The 21,055-nt window shown below is 42.7% G+C and overlaps 1 protein-coding gene across 4 annotated transcripts in view; it reads right to left on the bottom strand.

Annotated features, from left to right (window-relative positions):
* Positions 1-552: 552 nt before the first annotated feature.
* Positions 553-21,055, bottom strand: part of ADCYAP1 (adenylate cyclase activating polypeptide 1) — a 32,522-nt gene continuing 12,019 nt past the window's right edge. Inside the window, exons 1-5 of one of the 4 annotated variants that reach the window (XM_067547025.1) lie at positions 6,749-7,202; positions 6,305-6,412; positions 3,633-3,767; positions 3,032-3,127; positions 553-2,144 (exon numbers count right to left, since the gene is read on the bottom strand). In XM_067547025.1, coding sequence (XP_067403126.1) covers positions 1,961-2,144; positions 3,032-3,127; positions 3,633-3,767; positions 6,305-6,405 — 516 coding nt within the window. In that variant the 5' untranslated portion in view covers positions 6,406-6,412; positions 6,749-7,202 and the 3' untranslated portion in view covers positions 553-1,960. Of the gene's footprint in view, positions 2,145-3,031; positions 3,128-3,632; positions 3,768-4,043; positions 4,199-6,304; positions 6,413-6,521; positions 6,539-6,748; positions 7,203-21,055 lie in introns of those variants that run through there. The other 3 variants (XM_067547033.1, XM_067547018.1, XM_067547014.1) reach the window with 3 other exon arrangements.

The raw sequence follows: 21,055 nt of genomic DNA, 5'->3' as shown, positions 1-21,055 counted from the left end.
AAAGGCGAAGAAAGGCACGAAAAGCTGCAAACTGCATCCTGCGTCACATTGCCTGAGGAGAATGCAAAATTAAAGTAAGATGGATTTCAGACACACTACTCAGGCATAGATCGAATGCCTGTGTGCTACCACTGTTTGAAATAAGCTCCCACGGCACACGCTATCCCGCCTGGGATTGCAAACTCAATTCTGTTTTCTTTGATTTATTACTTTACACTGATCAGACTGGTAAAGGAAAATGAAAAGTCTTTTAAATTTTACAAGTGGCTTTTTTTTTTTAAGCAACCGAAGACTGTAATTTAGGGTTTGTTATTTTCCTTCAAAAGATTCCCCTACAACATGTTAAGTGCTCTGAAAGGAAACATACGGACATGTCCTCTTTAGTCACCTTTAAAGCAGAAGGCATGGGAAGTTCCCGCGGGCTGGTTTGATTTGTCTTTTCCCCAGAAAGTAAAATATTAATCCGTACATATAAAGATGAGGTTTAAATGATTTATCGATTATCAGAAACTCAACCGCATGTGAACACTACACATTCTATTATGACAAAAGTTTGTTTCTGAAATAATTTTTACTAAGCAATAAGCCATAATGTAGAAAAATACATTTTACCTCTAAACTCAATAAACAAGAACAAAACTTTAGTAGTAGTGCATAATTATTTAGTGGTAGCTACAACAGGGGTTCCTAAACTTTTACAATAAGAGCTTGCATCAAACAGAACAAAAGAGTAAGTGAGAGAGGCGTTCACAACCTTAAATCGAAGGAAAAGGAAAAGAAAGTGACTCAGATGGGTAACCGTGCTTAAATAGTGCAAGACAGGTTGGGAGGAGGAAGGGTCTACAAGAAAGCAACAAAGGAAAGGAGCAACTCCGATTGAAAAATTCAAAGGAGAGAATCCTGGTCATTTCACATGATGAGAGGCATGGACAGCACTGGAGAGTAACACATTATACTTTGTATCAAGTTCCAAAACCGAGCTGCCCACGGTCAGTTAGGTAGTGGATCTAAAGTGGAATTAATTGTCTCATGTTACCCAGACCTTCTGGCAGCCTAATACCACACATTCCTTAGGGGCGCCTCCTCTCTGATCTGGGCTCTATCGCTTCCCGTATCTAAATTTCAAACTTTTTCCAATAGATTTAATTTCCGGTTTGCTTTGTTCTGTGGCTATGCCCAATCAATTAGAAAAATAATGAATGGGGCTATTATTTTTTCCCCTCCAATAATCAGAGATGCACAATTTTGACAGAGCTGTTGTTTCACCACAGGGGAATTATCTTCTAAGCTCAGTGTTTGAGGAGACACAAATACATATAAAAGTGGAATCAAAGAAAGCAGAAAAATTGAAATCTTTAGCAGGGGGGGACAGTGCCCCTTAACATAAGCTAGTGGTAAAGGAGCCTGTCTTTAGACTCACCGGGGGAAGAACCTGCTTCAACAATTCTTCCAAATCATTATCACCATAATCCCCTTGTAGCAGGGCATCAGTATCTATGTACAGTAGCAAATGGTGAATATTAATGTCTTCAACCCTGTCGTGGATAAAAATACTATCCTTTTAATTTCAGTTACAAAAATAGGAGCAATATTCAAAACAATGATTGTCTTTTTTTCTATTTATTTTATATAAAAACATAAACAGCTCAGGCGAATTTTTGTTCTTGTGCACGCTTTATATGAAGAATTGTTCTCTATTATTAGTATTTATATATATATATTTATATATTATATATAACTTAATGATTGGTCCACAAAGTAGATCTGTGCGTTTCTCTAGTGCTTTTATACAAAAAGAAAAACAATATTATTATCAAAATATTCATTTAATGGCTTTACTTCATACATAAATACATGTTTAGATAACACAGGAGCGGTGATTGTTCAGTCAGTTTGGAAATGACTCTGGTTTTTCTTTTTTTAGGGCTTTGTATACACAGGAGTGGTGGGTTACTCATCGCTACAAATACGCTACTCGGCGTCCTTTGTTTTTAATTCTTTGTTTATACCTTTTCCCCAGGACTGCTGCCAAGTATTTCTTGACAGCCATTTGTTTCCGGTAGCGGCTGTAGCTGTCTGTGAAGATGCCATCCGAGTGCCGTTTGGATAGCGGTTCCGAATCGTCCTCCAGGCCGCTGGCACCGCTGCGAAAAGCAAAGGACAGTTTCAACATCTGGATCCACTACCCTGTCCTGCCTACACCGTGGAGGCCTTTTCTGATTTGCATTGAGGCTCTAATAGCCCCCGGGCTCCTTTAACCTTTCGAGATTATTATGACTGTTTGTCATTTAGGGGTTGGTTTGTTTATTTTTCCGAAGCTATTCGATGGGGGCGGGGGCAGAAAGGGGGTGAAGCAACTAAAGCAACATGTAGACATCAGGGCCTGGGGAAGGCAGAGAGAAACAAAGAATCTAACTGAACAAAGCCGTGAAGTTGAAATCTGATCATAATATAAGTCGACAGTCGGGAGACAATATATTCATCGCATGAATTATTCATTATGAAAATGTAATCTATTTCCCCAGGAGCTTTATTAACATGTTACCTTCTGCCGAAATAATCTTCATTACACAGGGCTCGCCTCGTGCCGGGGTGTCTGATTTTAAACGAGTTTTGTTTAAGCATCGGGGCACTGAGCTGTTGTGGATTCTAGTCTTTGCAATGGATAGCTCTATTAAAATACCTAGGTCTACACTTCCACCACTGATCTCTCCTTGCGATTTCTCCCACAGGCTACCGCCTGAATCTGTGGGCTACTGAATCTGTGGGCTACTGAACTTTCTTTAAAATAACCCGATTTTTTTCATCTACTAGTCCTCTGGGTTTCTCACTGTCCCTTTCACTTGGGGTCAGAGAATGAGATCGAGCAAAAACCATAGTGGATGTTGACACCTCAGCTGGGTGTGCCTCGGGCAACCTATGGGCAAGCAACACCAACAACACAGCGCAGCGTAACATACATACAGCGACGGACGGTACACGAAGGTGATTTCTGTCTACCCCGAAGCGAAATAAACTAAACAAATCTTACCCCACCCGTTTTGCCATCAAAGAATGCAGGTATTTCCTGGCGGACAGCTGACCCAGGACTTTCCTGTAGGCTTTGTTAAATATCCCATCGGCGTGCCTAAGTGGGGAAACAAAGATCAGAGACAAGAAGACAGATCAGTGTCCAAGCCTGAGGACAGGATCTCAGAACAGCCCCTCACACCAAGGCGGGCTGGCGGAAGGAGGCCCCTGGCTGGCTGGTGGCTTTATATGTTCCCTGAGTGCAGAGGGCGGCCTCCGCCTTATGGCCCCCCAGGGACAGCAGGGCCCGGCCCTCCCAGCTCACTGGCCCTCCCAGCCTCATTTCCTGCGCGCAGCGCTCGCCTGGCGTTGTCTGGTCAGTGTCACCGAGTGCCACAACCAGCCCTTCTGCAGCCGGCGGCCGGCCGGCCGGCTTCCCCACCCCTGCCCCGCACGGTTGGAGGTAAGGCTGCTTTTCCTCTCCGCCTGCCTTCATTCGGGCGGCCGGGCAGGAAGAGAGAGGTTTGTTGCTGCCGTTTGTAATGCTATTGACCCGGGATCGCTTTGCTCCAGCTCGAGTCATTCTCCCACCAGGGGACTCCCCCCTCCCCCCAGTCACCCACCTCTTCTCCGGTGGGTAATACAGGGTGTACATGTCGCCTGTCATCGATGAAGGGTTCGCTATGCCAAGGGGGTCGTTGTCAAAGGCGAAGTCCTGCAGCGTGTTTCCGTCCTCGTCATACACTTCATCTTCCAGCCTAACAAGGAAAGCAGAGGGCAAGCCTTCAGGCGCCTGCCGTGACTCCTGCTGACGAACCCTACCGAGGTGTGAGCATTGGGTCAGTGTTGCTCGGGGCTTTTCCTTTGCCGGGGACCTATTGGATTTTAATAGGATCACTTCCCAGGCTGGACTGAAGGCCCCGATACAAGGGAGCCCAGAGACACGATGTCCACCTACCCCTCTATCCCTTTCCTCTCCCCGCCCCCCCTTCAGTGTAGGACCAGGCGCGAGAGAAATACACAAGCAAACCAACCTGCTGCTATGCTGGGGCCAGAAACAAGTCCGGGGGCTGCCAAGTGAGCAGCTGATCGCTACCCAACTCTCCCAGCACGGATTCTGATCGCTTTCCAAGCTACATACACGGGCGCGGAGGGGAGGGAGGAGAAGGGACATCTACAAGAGTTAGGCAAGACGAGGAGAACAGCACTTCCCATGGAAAGGCACCAGCTTTTCTAGTCCCCCTCCTCCCACCCCCATCCCCCCTGGAGGAATCAGAAGCTCTGCCGCTAGCAAATGACTGCTCCTCCTTTCCCACCGCCAGTCGGGTTGGGGTGGGGCTTGTGTTTGTTTATGGTTTTCGTTGAATGGTGTCTCTGCCCTTTAAGATCGCTTGAGTTTTGTTTCCCCCTCTCCCTCTCTCCCTCTGCGGCAGGATGTAGGTCACTGAATGTTTCAGGCAGCTATTTTGGTCCCGGAGCTCTGGCAGGGATATTAATAATAGATGCGTCTAAAGTGTTTCACTCCTGCTAATTCAGGCGCTCGAATGAACCGAGCCAGATCCCCCCTGCCCCCCGCCAAAATTAATGGCCCCTCACCCCACCACCATTTATACCTGGGCAGGCAAGCGGGGGCCGGACCCTGCGGCGAGGCTGCCGTTCACTAGCCTGGCCTGAATTCCAAAGCCCAGAGGGAAGCTTTGGTTCGCGTAAGGCCATTCCGGAGCGTGTGAGCTGCTCCGCACCCGAGGGCAGGGCCCTGAACGTTCACACGCTTTCCTTCCAGAGCCAGTTTTGCAGCGAAGATGTTTCCACGCACATTAGTGCTGAACAACAAGAGTGACCCCAGTAGGACTGGGGGGAATAAATAGAGCAAAGATGGGTGGCTCGGAAAGCTGCCCCGTTCTTCTGTTACAAGAAGCGCCGCCCGTTAAAGGACTCCAGATTGACAGCAGGCTAGAGCCAGATTAATTGCCTCTATATAAAGCTTCACTCTCTCCTGTTAAGTGCTGGGCAATCGTCCTTTGTTTTATAGGTTTGGACTGGACGCTGCTCCTACTCTCGGCTCAGCAGGTGACTCTAGTTCCGAAATCCTGGCGGCTCGGCTCCGCTGTGTGAACAATCCTGCTCCGAATCAAGTGAGCGCAAGGGAGTCCTATGGAATCCTGAACCTAAATCTCAGTAAGAGTCAGACCGATCGTGCTCTGCCCAACCCTAAGTACTTCAGTACCTCCCGCTCATGTCCAGTGCATTACAAAAAAAGTTGGAAAATAGTACTTAAACTACTTTAACCAATAACACAGTTTGGGACAGATTCTATCCTGCTATAACACAAGAACTTAGTTCTAGAACATATCTAGAGATATATTTGAGAAATCATATAGAGGGATATTATATGGGTGTTATAGTTATCTCTATCTACATATATTCTTTAATACCTGGTAAGCCTCTTCTGCCATAAATGGGACGTTACAATCTTTCACTAACTGCAGTAAAATTCAAAACGCTTTCATCTGGGTACCTGTCTCTCCAGTGAATACCTGTCAGCCCAATTTTAGCAGGTTATCCCCAAATTAGGCTCAGCGATGGCCGGAAATATATAAATCATGCGTTTATGCGCTATAGTGTATATAGAAAAATGGATGCACTAAAATGCCCCTCAGCTTTCTCCTTATGCTGCTCCTACTGAGAACTATGCTTCATTCAGGACCCCAGATAACAGAAATCGAATAATTTCCCCAAGATCAAAGTCAGAGGAATCCCTTATTATTTAGGAGACAGGGGATTAAGACTAAGGCATACGTGTGTAGGAAATAATATAGCCTAATCAAACCCTGATGGAAGAAAAGGGTTAAAGTCCATTAAACCCTCGATCTCCTGGAGAACATAAGAATCTATCATATTTTCTCTACCACGTGAACTTAATTTGGACTTTTAATCGAGCAGCCTCAGTCCCCAGTCTCTTTTCCCCGCTCCCCAAGAAGGTAGAGGGAGTCTGTAAATAAGAGGCGGTGGGGTTTTGCTCTATAGTTTTTTTTTTTTTTTTTGGGGGGGGGGGGGGGTCTAGATGCTTTCCATTCCTTAGAAGCTCTCTAGTCCGTTAGCAAGAGAGGGAGAATAAAAGCTATCAGACACACAACGCGTCCAGGAAACAGCTAACTGCCAATGCTTCCTGGCTACCTGCGTGCTGTTTCTTACCAAGATGCAGTAGCATAACGGACGGGGAACCCAAAAGGGAAAGCAAGCGATGCGAGTCTTGCCGTGACTGGGAAGAGGGAGGGATAAAGAAGACACCTACCTTAGCGCGGGGTATTGAAGTCCAGCCGCAGGTGAGCAGTAGACGCTGCAGTGCATTATTATCCCATAGACCAGTAATGCTAGGACCGCTTTGCTACACATTGCCACGCTGTGCATGAGGAAAGAAAAGCCAGTGGTCAGAAAGCTCCCCTCACTCTCTCTTTCCCCTCTAGCTTTGCCCACCAGCACAAACTACCCCGGTAGAAATCAAGGCTTACGTGTGCCCGATTTAACAACAACAACAACAACACAACGTGGGTGCGATTGGTGTGGATCCGTTTAGCTTCAATTACCAACCACCAGACACGACCCCCCACTTCCCAGCACACAGACGCGCGCGCACACACACACACACACACACACACACCAGTGTGTGTGCTAACGAACCCCGATCTCTGCAATTAAAGCGGCTGAGATACCGGCCATCCAACTAAATGTTCCTTACCATTCAACTCTCAACACCCGGCAGTCAGAGCGTTTGGCTGCACAATTAAAGGGTAGATTTTTTTTTCAAACAAAACAAAACAAAACAAAAAAAACCCCAAAACTGTCTCCCAAGTTTCAGCCGAAATAGTTAAAACTCTTGTGACATCGCCTCTCTGATGCGCAAAGGAGCCGAAGGCAGAAGAGCCGCAGCTACTGGGTCTGTTGGTTTAAGGGGATCCGCTCAAAACAAAAGTTTGTAGGCAGCTGCACAGATCTGGAGTGGAGTCTGTCGGGGAAGGGACGGCAAGAAAGAGGGAGGAAGGGAAAGAGGCAGATTCCACAGAGGGAGAGAGAGAAAGGACCACAAGGACGGGAAAGGGGGAGCTAGGGAGGAGGGGAGCCGGGAGGCAGAAGCAGGCAGCGCTGTCGCTCCTGTCAGTGAGATGTTCTCTTCCCCAGATCTTTTCCTTCACTGAGACGCTTCTCGCTTCAGCTGCTGCTTTCTTCTTCTTCTTCTTGCTCGGTGACTCCAAAGTTGACCAGCCTTCCGCAGCTCGTTTTTGTGCAATTAGCCGCAAAATCTTTGCAAAGACCCTGCTTTATCGAGAGCCCTCTTTGTAAACATCGGTCTGCATGTTACCTTTGAGGACGGCAGTGTTCTTTGTTGCACTGTTCTGGCGTTCGGATTTTTATTCATGAATCAAATGAGAGTGGGTTTTTTTTTTTTCCTCTCTCTCTCAGTCACGTAATAATCGGGTATCAGAAAAGACGTCACCACCCCAATTCCTCAAGGAACAAAACAATTCTGAACCGTCCTCCCGGATGATCTGATCGAGAGTCATAAGCTTCTCAGAAACACTTAAACTCACACTTTTTTTAAAAAAACTTTTTTTTTTTTTTACACTGAGGTCTAAAAGATTTGATGCGTGTCGAGTTCCACCTGATTCAAGTTGTGGGGAGGGATGACAGGGCTGCTGAGGAAATTTTAGGGTTTTACGGACCCCATCCTCCAGCCTCAATGGTGGCCCCAGCAGCCTAACCAGAGAGCAGATTTGTCTGGCAAGATTAGATCTGACGTGATAACTTCTATATAAATTCGTTTGACAAATGCAAGGGTTCGAAAGCGGTACATATGTTCCCTTCAGTGGGGCAATTAAATAAAGAAATGCGTTAATGTTGTTGTTGATTTAGAGGTTGTTTGAAGTCTTGGAGGCTTCTCAGTAATTTTCTAATTAGCGTTTGTAATTGACAGTTGCTGGCTGGTGGGTGGATTGATTAGCTGAAGTCTCCCTGTGTGGAGCTGTCCAAACTCTGCCGTGCTGAACTGGGAACATGGCCACCAAAGGACTGACTTGGAATAACATTTTCACCATTTGTTTTTTATTCGGAGCTCCCATATGGGGAGAGGAAAATTAGCAATGTCATAATTCAGCCTAGACAATGTCTCTCAATCACTGTAGCAACAAAATAGTTGCAGCAAGCTATAGCCAGTTCTGAGCGTATCCGTATATTTTTCTGAGGGTAGGAATAGAAAACCTCCTTTATTATTTGGGAACACATGCCACAGGGTCTATATTGTCCTTAGGCTTTATTTGATGATACATAATAATTTCGGCCATTCCCATTAAAGGACTGAAATGATCCGAAATTCGCAAGCCCTGATTCACTTGTAACTGACAAGAAAGGATCGCAGCAAATGTTACTTTTTATGTCTCATTTTCCCTGTGTCCCCCTTTTTCTTCGTGTCTTGTGTAAAACCACGTCTGGGATTTGTGCTCCTTGCACACACAGACTGGAAAGGGGAGAGGATTTCCATTAAAAGTTCATTTGCTGAGGGACTCTTCAGGGAATCCCTCCTTTGGGAGTTTCAAGCCACTGATATTATTTTACTGAAAATGACGTGGAAGCATGAAAACGATGTGGGAAGACCACCATCTGGCTTCCAAACCTCTTGATACTTCGATGATCTTCTTGCTCTCGCTCAGTGGCAGAAATTCAGATTCATTTCCGAGAATTATCCAAAGAAATACAGACTGCAGGAGCCATTACTGTGCATTTTAATTATTTGGATCATCAGCAGAGAATTCAGGAAGCAACAATAATTTAGTCCTCCTGTTTCCTATTTCAATGGTTTTGGTGTAACATGTTTAAATGAGCTATTTGAGCTCAAATCGATTTCTCAAAAACATACAATTACATTCCTATTACGATCATTAAAGATTTCAGTATTTTTCCGGGGGCGAAGGAAATATAACTTGAATGGATTATTCCCTTAGAAATTATGAGCTATGCGATTATGGAAAGTCTCAATATATAATATAACATGTGTAAATACAATTATGTTTATAACCACTATGTTAAATATTGAAATATTCCTTTGGCATTTGGCAAACAACTAAAAAGCTAACATTTAAATGGCCAAATACTACAAAAATAATTTTTTCCCTAAGGGGAAAGAATAGCAGCTGCTGATTCTGATGACCGGGTTTGTCATAATAATGTTTGGGTGAACCTATTAAAACTTCTAATCTTGCTTCTCCAATGAATTCCAAACTGTTGGATTTAGAGAAATACCGGAATACGTTTAAGACTCTCTGGTAAAGGCCACTCAATTTAAGTAAAGAGTGCCACCGTGTGGGGATTTTGTTGTCTTCATAACCTATTAAAGAAAAATATATCTGGGGCCAAATCCTGAAGCTCTCATTCAGTCTTTGCTCGATACCTATTCAGGTAAAACTCAATGAGAACAGAGGAGTTAAAAATAAAAGCTGAGTGAGAGCTTCAGGGTTTGATTTGCAGCGATTATACTTATGCATAAACTCCCTTTAATTTATTTTTGCCCTCCAGATCCCTCAGCAGCTTGGAACAGATGTCATATTATTAAATCAACCTGCCAGGGAAATGTTTCCTCATTATCCCCTCCCACCTCAAATGTGGAATTTTTCTTCAAAATTACCCTGGCCCCTAGAGTAGGATGGCAAAATCCAGGCTTGGGCTAATGACAGCTTTTCTAGACACAAGAATGTCAGGGTTTTAAGCCTTGTATCTCTCATCCTTCAGAGATTGAACAAGGAGTTCTATATGGTTGGGAAAAGAAGATTTCCTCTGTTCCAAAATGACAAGAATCCACTATATTAGATTTTAAAGATATTTTAGTTATTTTTTATTTATATGTATTCATTTGCTTTTCCCCCTCTGACTCTGCAGTGGTGCTCCAGGTAATTAAAATAATCTACCAATACAGAGCGAGGGATACAAGAAATAGTCCAAATGAAAAAAAGTTATTCCCCAGAACATTTTTCTCCCTGTAATCTATATGATATATCCAGAATAAACATCAGCATGCTATGGTAAAAAGGTTTATGGACATTCATTTAAAGGGAGCTACACAACTCTTTGCCTCACCAGAGAAATCCAGTTATCCCATATTCATACCAATGAAAATCTTTACAACACAATGCTCCATCTTGCAGTCCATTTGTGTACATGCAAATAATGTATACATATTACATTACCAGTGTAGTTTGCAACAACAATAAAGGTTTGATTTTGGCCTGCAGAAGAAAGTAAATTGCAAGCTAACTGTAATTTGAAAGGGATTTAAGATTCACAATACTTGATCTTAGGTATCATATATAAAGCAACATCTGCACGCAAACAGGTAAGCTAAGATTTTGATGGCAGAATTTCCTTCACCTTCCTCCTATTATCTTAAATTAGTCATTTAATTAATGTGAATGTACCCTTTGTTTTTTCAATATTTTTTCAAAGTATATTTTTAAGTTTCCATATATATTGTAGAGGAATTATAGATCCCTCCAAGCCTGACACAATATGAAAGTACTAACTAACAATCTTAGGTTGATGGCTTTAACGTGGTGGTGTTGTCATAGATTTGCATTCAAGCGTGCATACGTCATATTTGCCTACATATGTCAGCTGGTGCTTGAGGGGTAAATCTATTCATTTTTTCAACCCTCTCTTAGATCTAAAGGTACAGAATTTATTAAAACATCAGAAGCAAGACATTATCAGTCTACAAGCTAGGAAGAAATTGTATGCATGTATGGAGACCCAGCCATGCTTTCTCAGCAAGCCTCCCCTTTGCTATGTTTTCCACAGAAACGTGGAAGACTGCAGTACTTGGAGCCTCTGGAAAAATCGCATTCAGCAGCAACTCAAGCTAATCCAAGGGTGTTTCATGCATAAAGGCTTACAACTCTGTTTTTCACCCATAAGATCAGACATTCTGACCTTTAATACAAGCTACCCAGCAGGACACTAACAATCCATTAGTGCCCCATCCATTTCCTATGGAGCTGAGAATACAAAGAATCTAGGCACAGGTCTGATAAGGCATCCTTAGTTGCTTCAGTGCCTTTCTCCAGTGTTACTGCTTTCCTCTGTCTCAACCTCAGTATCTTTAACAAGATTACTCTTAGCTACAGGGGCTTAGATATCAGTGCAGCCATCTGGGCACCTGCTGATTTTTTCCCTTTCTTTTCCTACTGTTCATATACATCACGTATAAAGAAATGTATTTGTTATGTGTATTTGTAAAAGGTTTCAATAAGTTTTGTACAAACAAAAGGCCAGAGACTGAAATTTCAAGTACTATAAGAAGACATCTAGGCCAACAGTGATGGAGGTCCAGTAGATGGGGTGGAATAATGAGAAGTTTAATAATTATCTTTAATGTGCACTAACAGCTATCAGGCTTAAACTAGATCCTAAATAATGATCCATTCTCTAGGACCTGATCCTATGGGGAAGCTGAGCACTTTCATTGGGGTTCTGCATGTCATCAACCATCCCTGCAAAGATACGGAAAGACGAAAGATGGGCAGAGAAAGAAGAGGGCTGTCTGGGTTTTTACTGAACTGCATTTCCATTCTAAGAATTTCAGAACATACATAAAGTGAGAATAAACTGTAATAGTGAAAATCTGCACATAACAACAAGGTATGGCAATACTAAACTGCTTCACTTCTTTTCAGTGGACTTTCACTTGTCTTAGAATGAAATTCAGTCCTGTGCAGAGGTCCAGCACAAGACCTATGCACCATCAAAGTCCCATTCAAACACTCAAAAAAGTCTTACGTGGAATTTTAGTGATGTACTACTCTTGGGACAGCCCTCAGGGTTGATATCTACTCATACTGAAGATTCACTCTGCTTGTATGGACCTTCTTTTGGAGCCCAACTTTGTAAGTAGCTAAACATCTATACAAAGTACTGAGCTTTTTAAGCTCTCATTGAATTTTCCCAGTGGCTCTGCTATATTGCCAGAGACTCCCCTCACCAAGGTTGTTTCATAATCCTACTTAAAGGAGAGTGATAACCACAGGAGGTGGTTATCTCAGAAAATAGTACTGCCTTTTTCCACCATATGATGGGGGAGGAATGCATCCTACCTCCCCAGCCACTTCCAGTCTTCCTCCCCTCACCAAGTCCATCCGCTGTCTGTCACCTACCTGCATAGATCCCTGAACTGATCGAAAGGTGGAATGCTTCTCTGGAGACACCTGAGGCCCCTACTTCCATGTGAGCTTGGTAGATCTGCAGACAGAAGAGTTCCTCTCTATACATATCTTTGGGGCATGAATTGGCCCTTAACTGGTTCACTTTTCTGTAAATTAATACTGCCGTGGCCTCGTTTACACTTAGGTTGGCAACCTACAAAATATCACTAACCCTATTCTCAGTCAGCAGAGCAGAAAAAGTACCTGGCAGCATTAAAGCCAATGATGCAACTCGCAGTGACTTCTGCATTTAGGATCAAGCCTAAAGACACTGGGACAGACCCTTGGCTGGTGGAAATCAGCATAATTCTACCAACGTCAATGGAGCAGCATCAAATGGCACCAGCTGCAAATGATCCATCATTTGTTGGTTCCTCCTTTAAAAAAAAAATGATTGCCAAAAAGACTTGTGTTCCAAGACGTTGCATACCAAACTGTAATCCAATGTGAACCAAAAGTGCCACTCTCTACACCCAGTTTATAAAAGAATTTCAGACAAACTTTTATCAGTGGGGCTTCCTTGTCCTTTTGGAGAAAAATCCTTTGCAGTCAGAGTTTTGAATTAACGGCATATCTGCAGTTATTTATAGTTTAGAATGACCAGATATAGTTGGAACAAATTACTAAATTAATCACTTCAGGAGAAAAAAATAGAAATCATTTATATATGCCTGTTCCAAAATTTTTTATTTCCTGTTACTAAACATTAATCATCGGTGTTTCTTATGATCTCACTTAGAAGGATAATGTCAAAGGCCCTCTTGCTTCTGAAGTAGCTGATTTGCATTGTCAGAGTTTAAAAGGTGCTTTCAACCTGGGATTATCCCAGGCTGACATAAAGACAATCTACTCAGTACTGCCAGTATTGAGATGGGTCATGTACATCCCAAGAAATACAAATCACAACTGCATCTTATGAGTGTTTCAGTTCTAGCTTGTCACTTAATATGCATGTATGCTGCCACAGGAAGGAATGCTAAGTGGTCTAAGCCCTTTGTCTGAAAAAAACACAGATTCAAAGCAAGACAGGATCAGTTCAAACACCTGTGTGATGATAAACAGTCCTCCAAGAAGTTTACAAGGCAAAGGATTTTTTGGATGAGACTTTAAAAAAGTCTCTGAGTGTGACGGGCCAGATTTTCAAAGAGGATTTTTGCACCCATACAATTGTGGGTACCTACCTTATGTGTGCACATATGTATTTGCATACACATATAAGCAGCTAGATGAATAACTTGTCACTTGTGCACAAAACTGTTCTCTCTATTGCACGGCAATAGAGTACTGCACATAAATTAGATGCACAGCCATCCCTGAAAATCTGGCCCTTTTATAGCATTTTTGTAAGAGCAGATATTTGTTCCAGTGTTTTTAGCCAAAATTTCACCTCCCACACTAGTGTGACAGTAAGCTGTTACCCTCCCACCTCAATGATGGCTTCATTCCAGTGCTGCTGTATTCATATGATGTCTAAAGCACTTAGATACCCTTAGGGATGAAAGGAATGATAAATAGAAAATATTATTATCCTCTCCTGCTCTCTGGGAGAAACTAGATTTGAAGCACTTACACTTAACTTAGACACCAGTAAAAAAATCTAGGAGAGATATTCTGGTAGACACAGAGACTTTAAGGCCATAGAGGACAATTTTGATCATCTAGTCTGACCTCCTGCACACCTCAAGCCACAGAACCTCACCCACTCACTCCCATAGTAGGTTCATAACCTCTGGCTGAGTTACTGTAGTCCTCAAATCTTGATTTAAAGATTTCAAGTTACAGAAAATCCACTATGTACTCTAGTTCAAACCCACAAGCAGCCTGTGCCCCATGCTGCATAGGAAGGCAAAAAAACCCAAAACCAGGGTCTCGGCCAATCTGATCTTGGAGAAAATTCCTTTCTGTCCTCATATATGGCAATCAGTTAGACCCTGAGCATGTGGACAAGACCCAGCCAGACACCTGGGAAAGAATTCTCTGTAGTAACTCAGAGCCCTACCCATCAAGCATCCTGTCTCCAGCCATTGGAGATATTTGCTAATAGCACACTCAGATGGGCCATAACTTAATCATACCATCTGTAGGAGAGTAAAGAGTTAAAAGCTGGACAAGTAGTTAGGCCTAAATTATAGGGAACGGGGTTATGGCAAGGGCAAATTTTGTTTCTGTTAATTGGTATAAATTTTAGTTAGAGTCTTCTTCTCCTCCCTTTCTGGCCATCTGTGCTGGGAATGAGGCACTATCACCACTTCTAAGTAAGGCCTTGGTGGGAAAGCAATATTATCTTTCTTCTCCCCCTGGCATGCCTTTACTTCAAAGAATGTTAGTGTAAAATGTATAGGTTTTAAGGTGATGTGCCTGACCTCTGTATGGTAATCCTGTAAACAACAAACAGGGGCAGGTATAATTATATTCATTATGTAGTTGTTAATATTCATTTTGTAGGTGTCAATGAAACCAAATAAGGGTCTATGTGGAGTTTCTGGAAATGTATACAGTTACATACTGTTATGGATAAAAGAATTGTAAAGTAACCCCCTCATTGCTCACTCCCGGCGTGGAGGTGGAACGAGCAGGCAATAAAGGGTTCCGTCTCCCCAGTCTGCCCCCAGGACAACCTGTTTGATTATTTCTAACACCATCTCCCCCATAAACTTATCAAGCTCAGTCTATTCCAGTGGTCTCCAAACTTTCCCTCTCACATCCCCCCTTGCCAGTAACAGTATGTGTCCGTACCCCCCTGGGCTGGGAGAGAAGTTGCGGCTGAGAATGGGGGCTGGTGGCTGAGAGCAGGGGTCGGGGGATGAGCAATGCTTGGGACCCCCAGGTGAGCCAGCGCCATAGCTGCAGCCAGGGGAGGGGTCGGAGTGGAGCTGGGAGGCAAAGCAGAGCTGGGTAGCGCTCCCTTCCCACTCCCTTGTGGGGCCTGACCCGGGCCCTGCCACACCTTCCATAGATGTTCCCCTGAGCCCCCCCTAGGGGGGCACAGCACAGAGTTTGGGGACTACTGGTCTATTCAAAGGAACAAGTGGCAGTTAGGTACCCAACTACAATTGATTTGTGGCAGGAGTAGGTCACTTTCTTGCTATTTGTGGTTTTGAAAATCTTCCCCTAAATTTTTGTCAAAGGTGTTTAAAGTTAGAGTTAATGACACAAATAAACAAAAGCTGAGGTAGTATGTGGCCTCTTCCATCTTTAGGGGCCTGTCTTCATGTACAGCATTACAGCTGCACCGGTGCAACTGCACCACCATAGTGCTTTAGTGAAGACGCTACTACGCTAACGGGAAACCTTTTCCTGTCAGCATAGTTAATCCACCTCCTCAAGAGGCAGTAGCTACGTGGGCAGGAGAAGCTCTCCCATCGACATAGCACTGTCTACACTGGGGGTTAGGTCAGTATAACTACATTGCTCAGGGGCGTGGCTTGATACAGGGCTGTAGTGTAGACCTGGCCTAAACTACCATGTTGTGCCTAAGTATTGCTAATGATTATTAATTATATTAAATTGTACATTTAGATTTACAAAAGTCTCTGTATTCTTCAGTCTGCTCTGGGCACCAATTCCATGATTTAAGTTTATGCTATATGAACTTTGTCATTTATAGACTTCTGTCCTTTGTAGTGCCCAGGCTGCACCATAGTCAAACAGATTGATTAAAGAACACCGTTTCAGTTGTAGGGGTATTTTCTGTTTTTAGATTCTGATCTTGCACCATGGAAGGCAATGAGAGCTTTGCCAGGAACTTCAGCAGGCATCAAACCAGATCACAAACATGTGCATATAACCCCTTGAATGTTAATAGACACAAGCACATTCAAGGTGAAATTCACCCATGGTGTGGAGGGTGAGCTCAAGCCCTGCAAACTACTAAGCTGCATGTTGAGAGTGTGCAAGGGAGCCTGGGGTGTCTGCGCACCCTCTACATGGCACGGAAGGAGTCTTTGCTTAGGTCCCACTTAAGTCAAATCCAGCAGATCCAGTGGCCCCCACATCTCACATGGAGCATCTGACACAGGAACTCTGGACTTTATTTTCTGGTCTCAATCACATGATCTGGGTCAGGATAGCAAATATCAATGACAGGAGTCAGTATACACCACAGTGGCTACTGTTACAGTGGCGGTCAAGTAGCAACATGGAAGCTGCGTTGTTACTCCATGCCTGGACCACACATCTCCATCCCATGCACATTTCCCCTGCACAGGGTGTGATTGCTCAGGCTTTATGTGGGAAAAGTGGATTTCACCCTCAGAGAATAACACAGTCCTTAACTTACCTCACCTTTCATGCAGTGAAGACAAATCCATTAACAGAAATTTGATCTGTTCAAACTTCTCTTTTCTCTAAGAAGAATATTAACCTCTCTCTTTTGAATAAATTGGCAAACCTCAAACCAGTTCTATTGGTTTTGAGCCAAGAACCATTGCATGTATACAGTTCACTTTCAGCTGAGCCCAGTTTCTTATGTAGATAATTTGTATGTAGATTATTCCACAATTTGCACATCTAATTAACTATAAGATTACTGACTTTTAGTCTATTTCTCAGAATAAGACATGGTCTGTGACACACTCAGTCAGAAAGTTGCCTTTCCATTTGCAACCAATAAATTAATGAAGAATTTGTTTAATTCTTTTTTTTTTTAAAGCACACTTTGGAATCTTTAATCAGTAATGAATCCTTCTAATTGTTTTCAAAAACAAAAAATCCTGAGTATTATTATTTGATATTTATTCAGAAACATGGATTTGTATTATTACAACAAAGTAACATTCTACATATCTATTGAACCTTTCATCGAAGAATTTTAATCAATATTGAACTTCACAACATCCTTCTGAGGACGATGGTGTGCATACATATATGTACACACAGAGCAACTTTAGTGACTTCCCTAAGGAAACACAGTTCAGCAGCAGAAAAAAACTACTATTAGAGTTCTGGAGTAAAATCAAAATTTCCATTGACGTCAATGGGACCAGGATTTCACCCCTGAAGTGCCGATTCTCAGTTCCCCGCTACTAGTGGAGACTTACTGTTCAAAAGTAACTTGCCCATAAAAACTGCTGTACTTCATAGGTGAATGTGGCTTCCTGCTTTATTCTACATATTTATTAGGCGTAAGATTATTCAATCCCTTTAGTCCATATGAGCAGTACATATCCCGAGGGGAGTTCTCTCATAGTCCTCATAATGTGATTTTTAGTCAAAGAAAAACATCATGTCCCTGAAAAAAAGCAGTTGCTGAGAGACAACATCCACTGATCTTCATAGCAATCAGTGTCACTTAGAAAGACAAAACTACAAATGCAAAAAGAAAATATATAGTGAATTATATGAAACTTTTGACAGCAGTTGATTTGAAAATGATTACATTGATAACCTTGAACTACACTAAAAATAATTAAACCCACATTACTCATCCACAGAGACTAGAATACTTGAAAGAGATTTCGCACCTGCACAAAAGATGTCCTTCAAAATACATTTCTTTCCCCCACCCTTTCTATGTTGATTTCATGAACGATGCTTAGTTAGTCATCCCACTCAATGCAGCCTTTATTGGTTGGACTGGTGTCCTTCCATTACTTTAATGGGGAAAAATTTGAATCACTGATCCTCTAAATAGTTTTCTTTCTTATTGAACAAAAGTGTGCATTGCTGTCCTAAGGAATAGTGATGTGATACAGCGCAGTCATCCTAGTGCACTGACAAGTTCACACGCTATTGACAGCATAGGGCAGTAGCTCCCAAACTGTGGTTTGTAGACTACCAGTAGTCCTTGGAGAACTTGCTGGTAGTCTAAAGGGAACTGGCTGGTCTCATGATGCTGGCTCCTTCTCTTTGTTTGCATCTGCTAAATTACATTAAAAGTAACTGCATATACATGAAATACTTCCCTAAAGTTAATTTTCCAATTTCTGTAGTTGCTACAGGGATGTTGTTGCATCACTGATTGGAAGGGAGATGACTCCTCAGCATAATACTGCTGTTGAGATATAGCCCACACTATGAAAAGGTTCAAAAACTGTTGGCATAGGGAACACTTCACATGACCAAATACTTGTAGTATTCTGTCGAATGTGAAATGACTTCAATAGGGGAATGAGTCTCCTGTGAAAAGGAAGTCACCTAAAAAAGAAAATACCCCTCCACTCTTCTTAGACAACATAAAATGTAAGGGCCACAAATATTTTAAGCTGAGTTCTTCTGACCTACTAAAAAGTGTGGAAAAGGTGAGATTGCTCTGTACAAATACTTGTGAAATTAACCAAGTGGAACAAATTAAAATATGGCTAATACTTTGGAGACTTGTGAGTTTAGCTTCAAAGTGTCATATTCACAACCATTGCTTTAATTCAGCTTTAAGGGCCTGATTCCCATATTCACTGCATACCAGCAACTCCAACTGAAATCATGATATATTTCTAATGTGCATATAAAAGCTCCGCGCCCTGGAGAGGCACTTTAAAACAAATTTAAATAGCTAAATACAATGAATGGGAGTTGTGAATGCTCAGAACCTCTCAGGATCAGGCCATTAGTGGGATAAACACAGCATCATGGGGTTTGCAATATTGATTTCAGATAATACTATATTAACTTACACTCCCTGATTATCTTATAAGTGGCAAATTTAAGCTGAATAAGAAGAAAACTTGCTGATGATGAGTTCTGTGCAATTCTCTCCCAAGAGAATGAGTGAAAGCCTTATCCTGGATAGAGATTTTGAAACTAGATTGGACAAAGCACATCACAATATATTATAGGAACCAATCTGTCACAGGCAGAGGCAATATTACACTGAACATAGTAACACTCACTGGACATAAACATATCTTAAAAAACATTGTGATGGAGCCTTTAAGACTTTAGGGTAAGATTCACTGAGTCTATGCCAGTTTCTGATGGCACAGACAGTGGCAGAGATCCCCCAGAGATGAAATATCCACCTGGGAAGGGCTGCAGCAACACAAGATGTCTCCAAACCTCCTCCCCCCACACCAGGCTGCCCACAGCCTCCCAGTGCAGCCCCAAAAGTGAGCAGAACTGAGGGAACATTGGGGGATGTGCTTATTCATTGCACCGCCACCGCAGTCTCAGCTAGTAGAACTCTCAGTGGTGATTAAAACTGTCCTCCCTTAGAGGCAAAAGCCTCCAGGTTGCAAAAACCATCACTGCAGCAGGTGTCACAAGACTTGTTCAGGATGCTATACCTAATAGGAAAATCACCACCACCTGCCAGGGGAGTCCAGGTAAGAAGGAACAGGACTCAGGAAAGGGTGAATGAAACTGAGAAGGTATTAATTAGGACAACTTAGAGCTACCTAGTAAAGGGGTGTGTCTGTGAGGGCAGGCCTGTCAAGAAGGAAGCCAGCAGAGTACTGAGAGTGCCATGTCTGAAGCAGTAAGACCTAGGTAGTAGAGAGAGCCAGACCTTGAAGGGCTGAGGCCTGGGGACAGGATCCTTAGGCTAGGAAGCCTGCAAAGCATGAAAGAGGGCATGAGAAAGGCCTGGAGCTGAGTCCATAAAACAGCCAGCAGGGTTATGAGAGACACTCACTGTGGGAAGGGGCTGTGTGTTTGAAATGGAAGCCTAATTACCTTTGAAGATCTGGACCTAAGGGACTGGAATAGGACCTGAGTAGGGAGTTAGCTAGAGTGGAAAATATTTGAATTAATATTGATAAGTGATGCATGTTGCAGTGAACGCAGCAGAAGACCTGAGGGCCCTGGAACCCAGGAAACAGAGCCTGAAGATAGAAAAATCAATACCTACAGTCACACTATTTTGGACATGGGACTTTGATATCCTGAAAGGAGGGCCCTGACCAGGCAGGAGGGCCAACTCACCAGAATGGTAAGGGGACCCTGGACATCCAGAGGGAGTGCTTGAGAGGTAGAAACTCAACTTAATTGTGTCTGGGTGCTAGGGGGTGCTCAAACTGATGAGTTGCCCCCTTGACACACAGATTTAAATCTAGCATTTTACAGGAGTGAATGTAGTCCCTATTCTGTGCATTTCCTCTGTGCTCTGAGCAGATTTCTATATACAACAGAGCTTTAACCATGCTTCAAAGTACTCAAAATAAGCATCTGCTTGGATTTCCAAGGTGAATAGGGGGACACACAAATACACAATCTCCCATCTCTACTTGTGTGAAGGCACTAAAATCTAGTCTCAGTTTGGGTACATGAAGTTCTCAGTAAGCTCTATGGCTGGCCATGGTGAGAAAAATGTTCTTTCATGGTGCATTATGGAAACCCCCTAAAAGAAGCTTTTCACACCACAAGGTCTTCTAAAAGGATTCTGTCAACATGAAAGCAAATTTTGACAGTAGTTGCCTTTACAAATACTCAGTTCGCCAAACTCTGAAATACATTTCCTTATTTAAACATTTTTTAGTGTTTTGGATCAATTCTACTATCTCTGTCCAGGGGGACCATAACAGTAACTGTATGGACAAAAAAAAGTGTTTTATTAAAATACTGGGTTTTTTAAAAAAAACAATATTTTATCCTTCACATTAAGGTATTAATGCCTATGGAAATTTCATATTAAAAAACCTTGTGAATCAATGGGACTTTATCTCAGAGTTAATATGTCATTTTTAAGCTGCACAGAGATTACTTTTCTCTGCTTATTGCACATACAAAGAAACAGTTGCTCCTGCACTTGGTCCAGATATACAAACAATATACACCTATCTCATGTACTTCAGATTAGATGCTGGAACTGCTGTTTTTGGAATAATACATACAAATTAGGCTCTTACAACTCATGGTAATTAGAGACCTAA

This window comes from Emydura macquarii, unplaced genomic scaffold (genome assembly GCF_026122565.2).
Source record: "Emydura macquarii macquarii isolate MOO-44397 ecotype Brisbane River unplaced genomic scaffold, CSIRO-AGI_Emac_v2 contig_212, whole genome shotgun sequence".
NCBI lineage: Eukaryota > Metazoa > Chordata > Testudines > Chelidae > Emydura > Emydura macquarii.
Note: the sequence above shows the minus strand (reverse complement) of the source record. Positions and strands in the feature narration are given on the sequence as shown.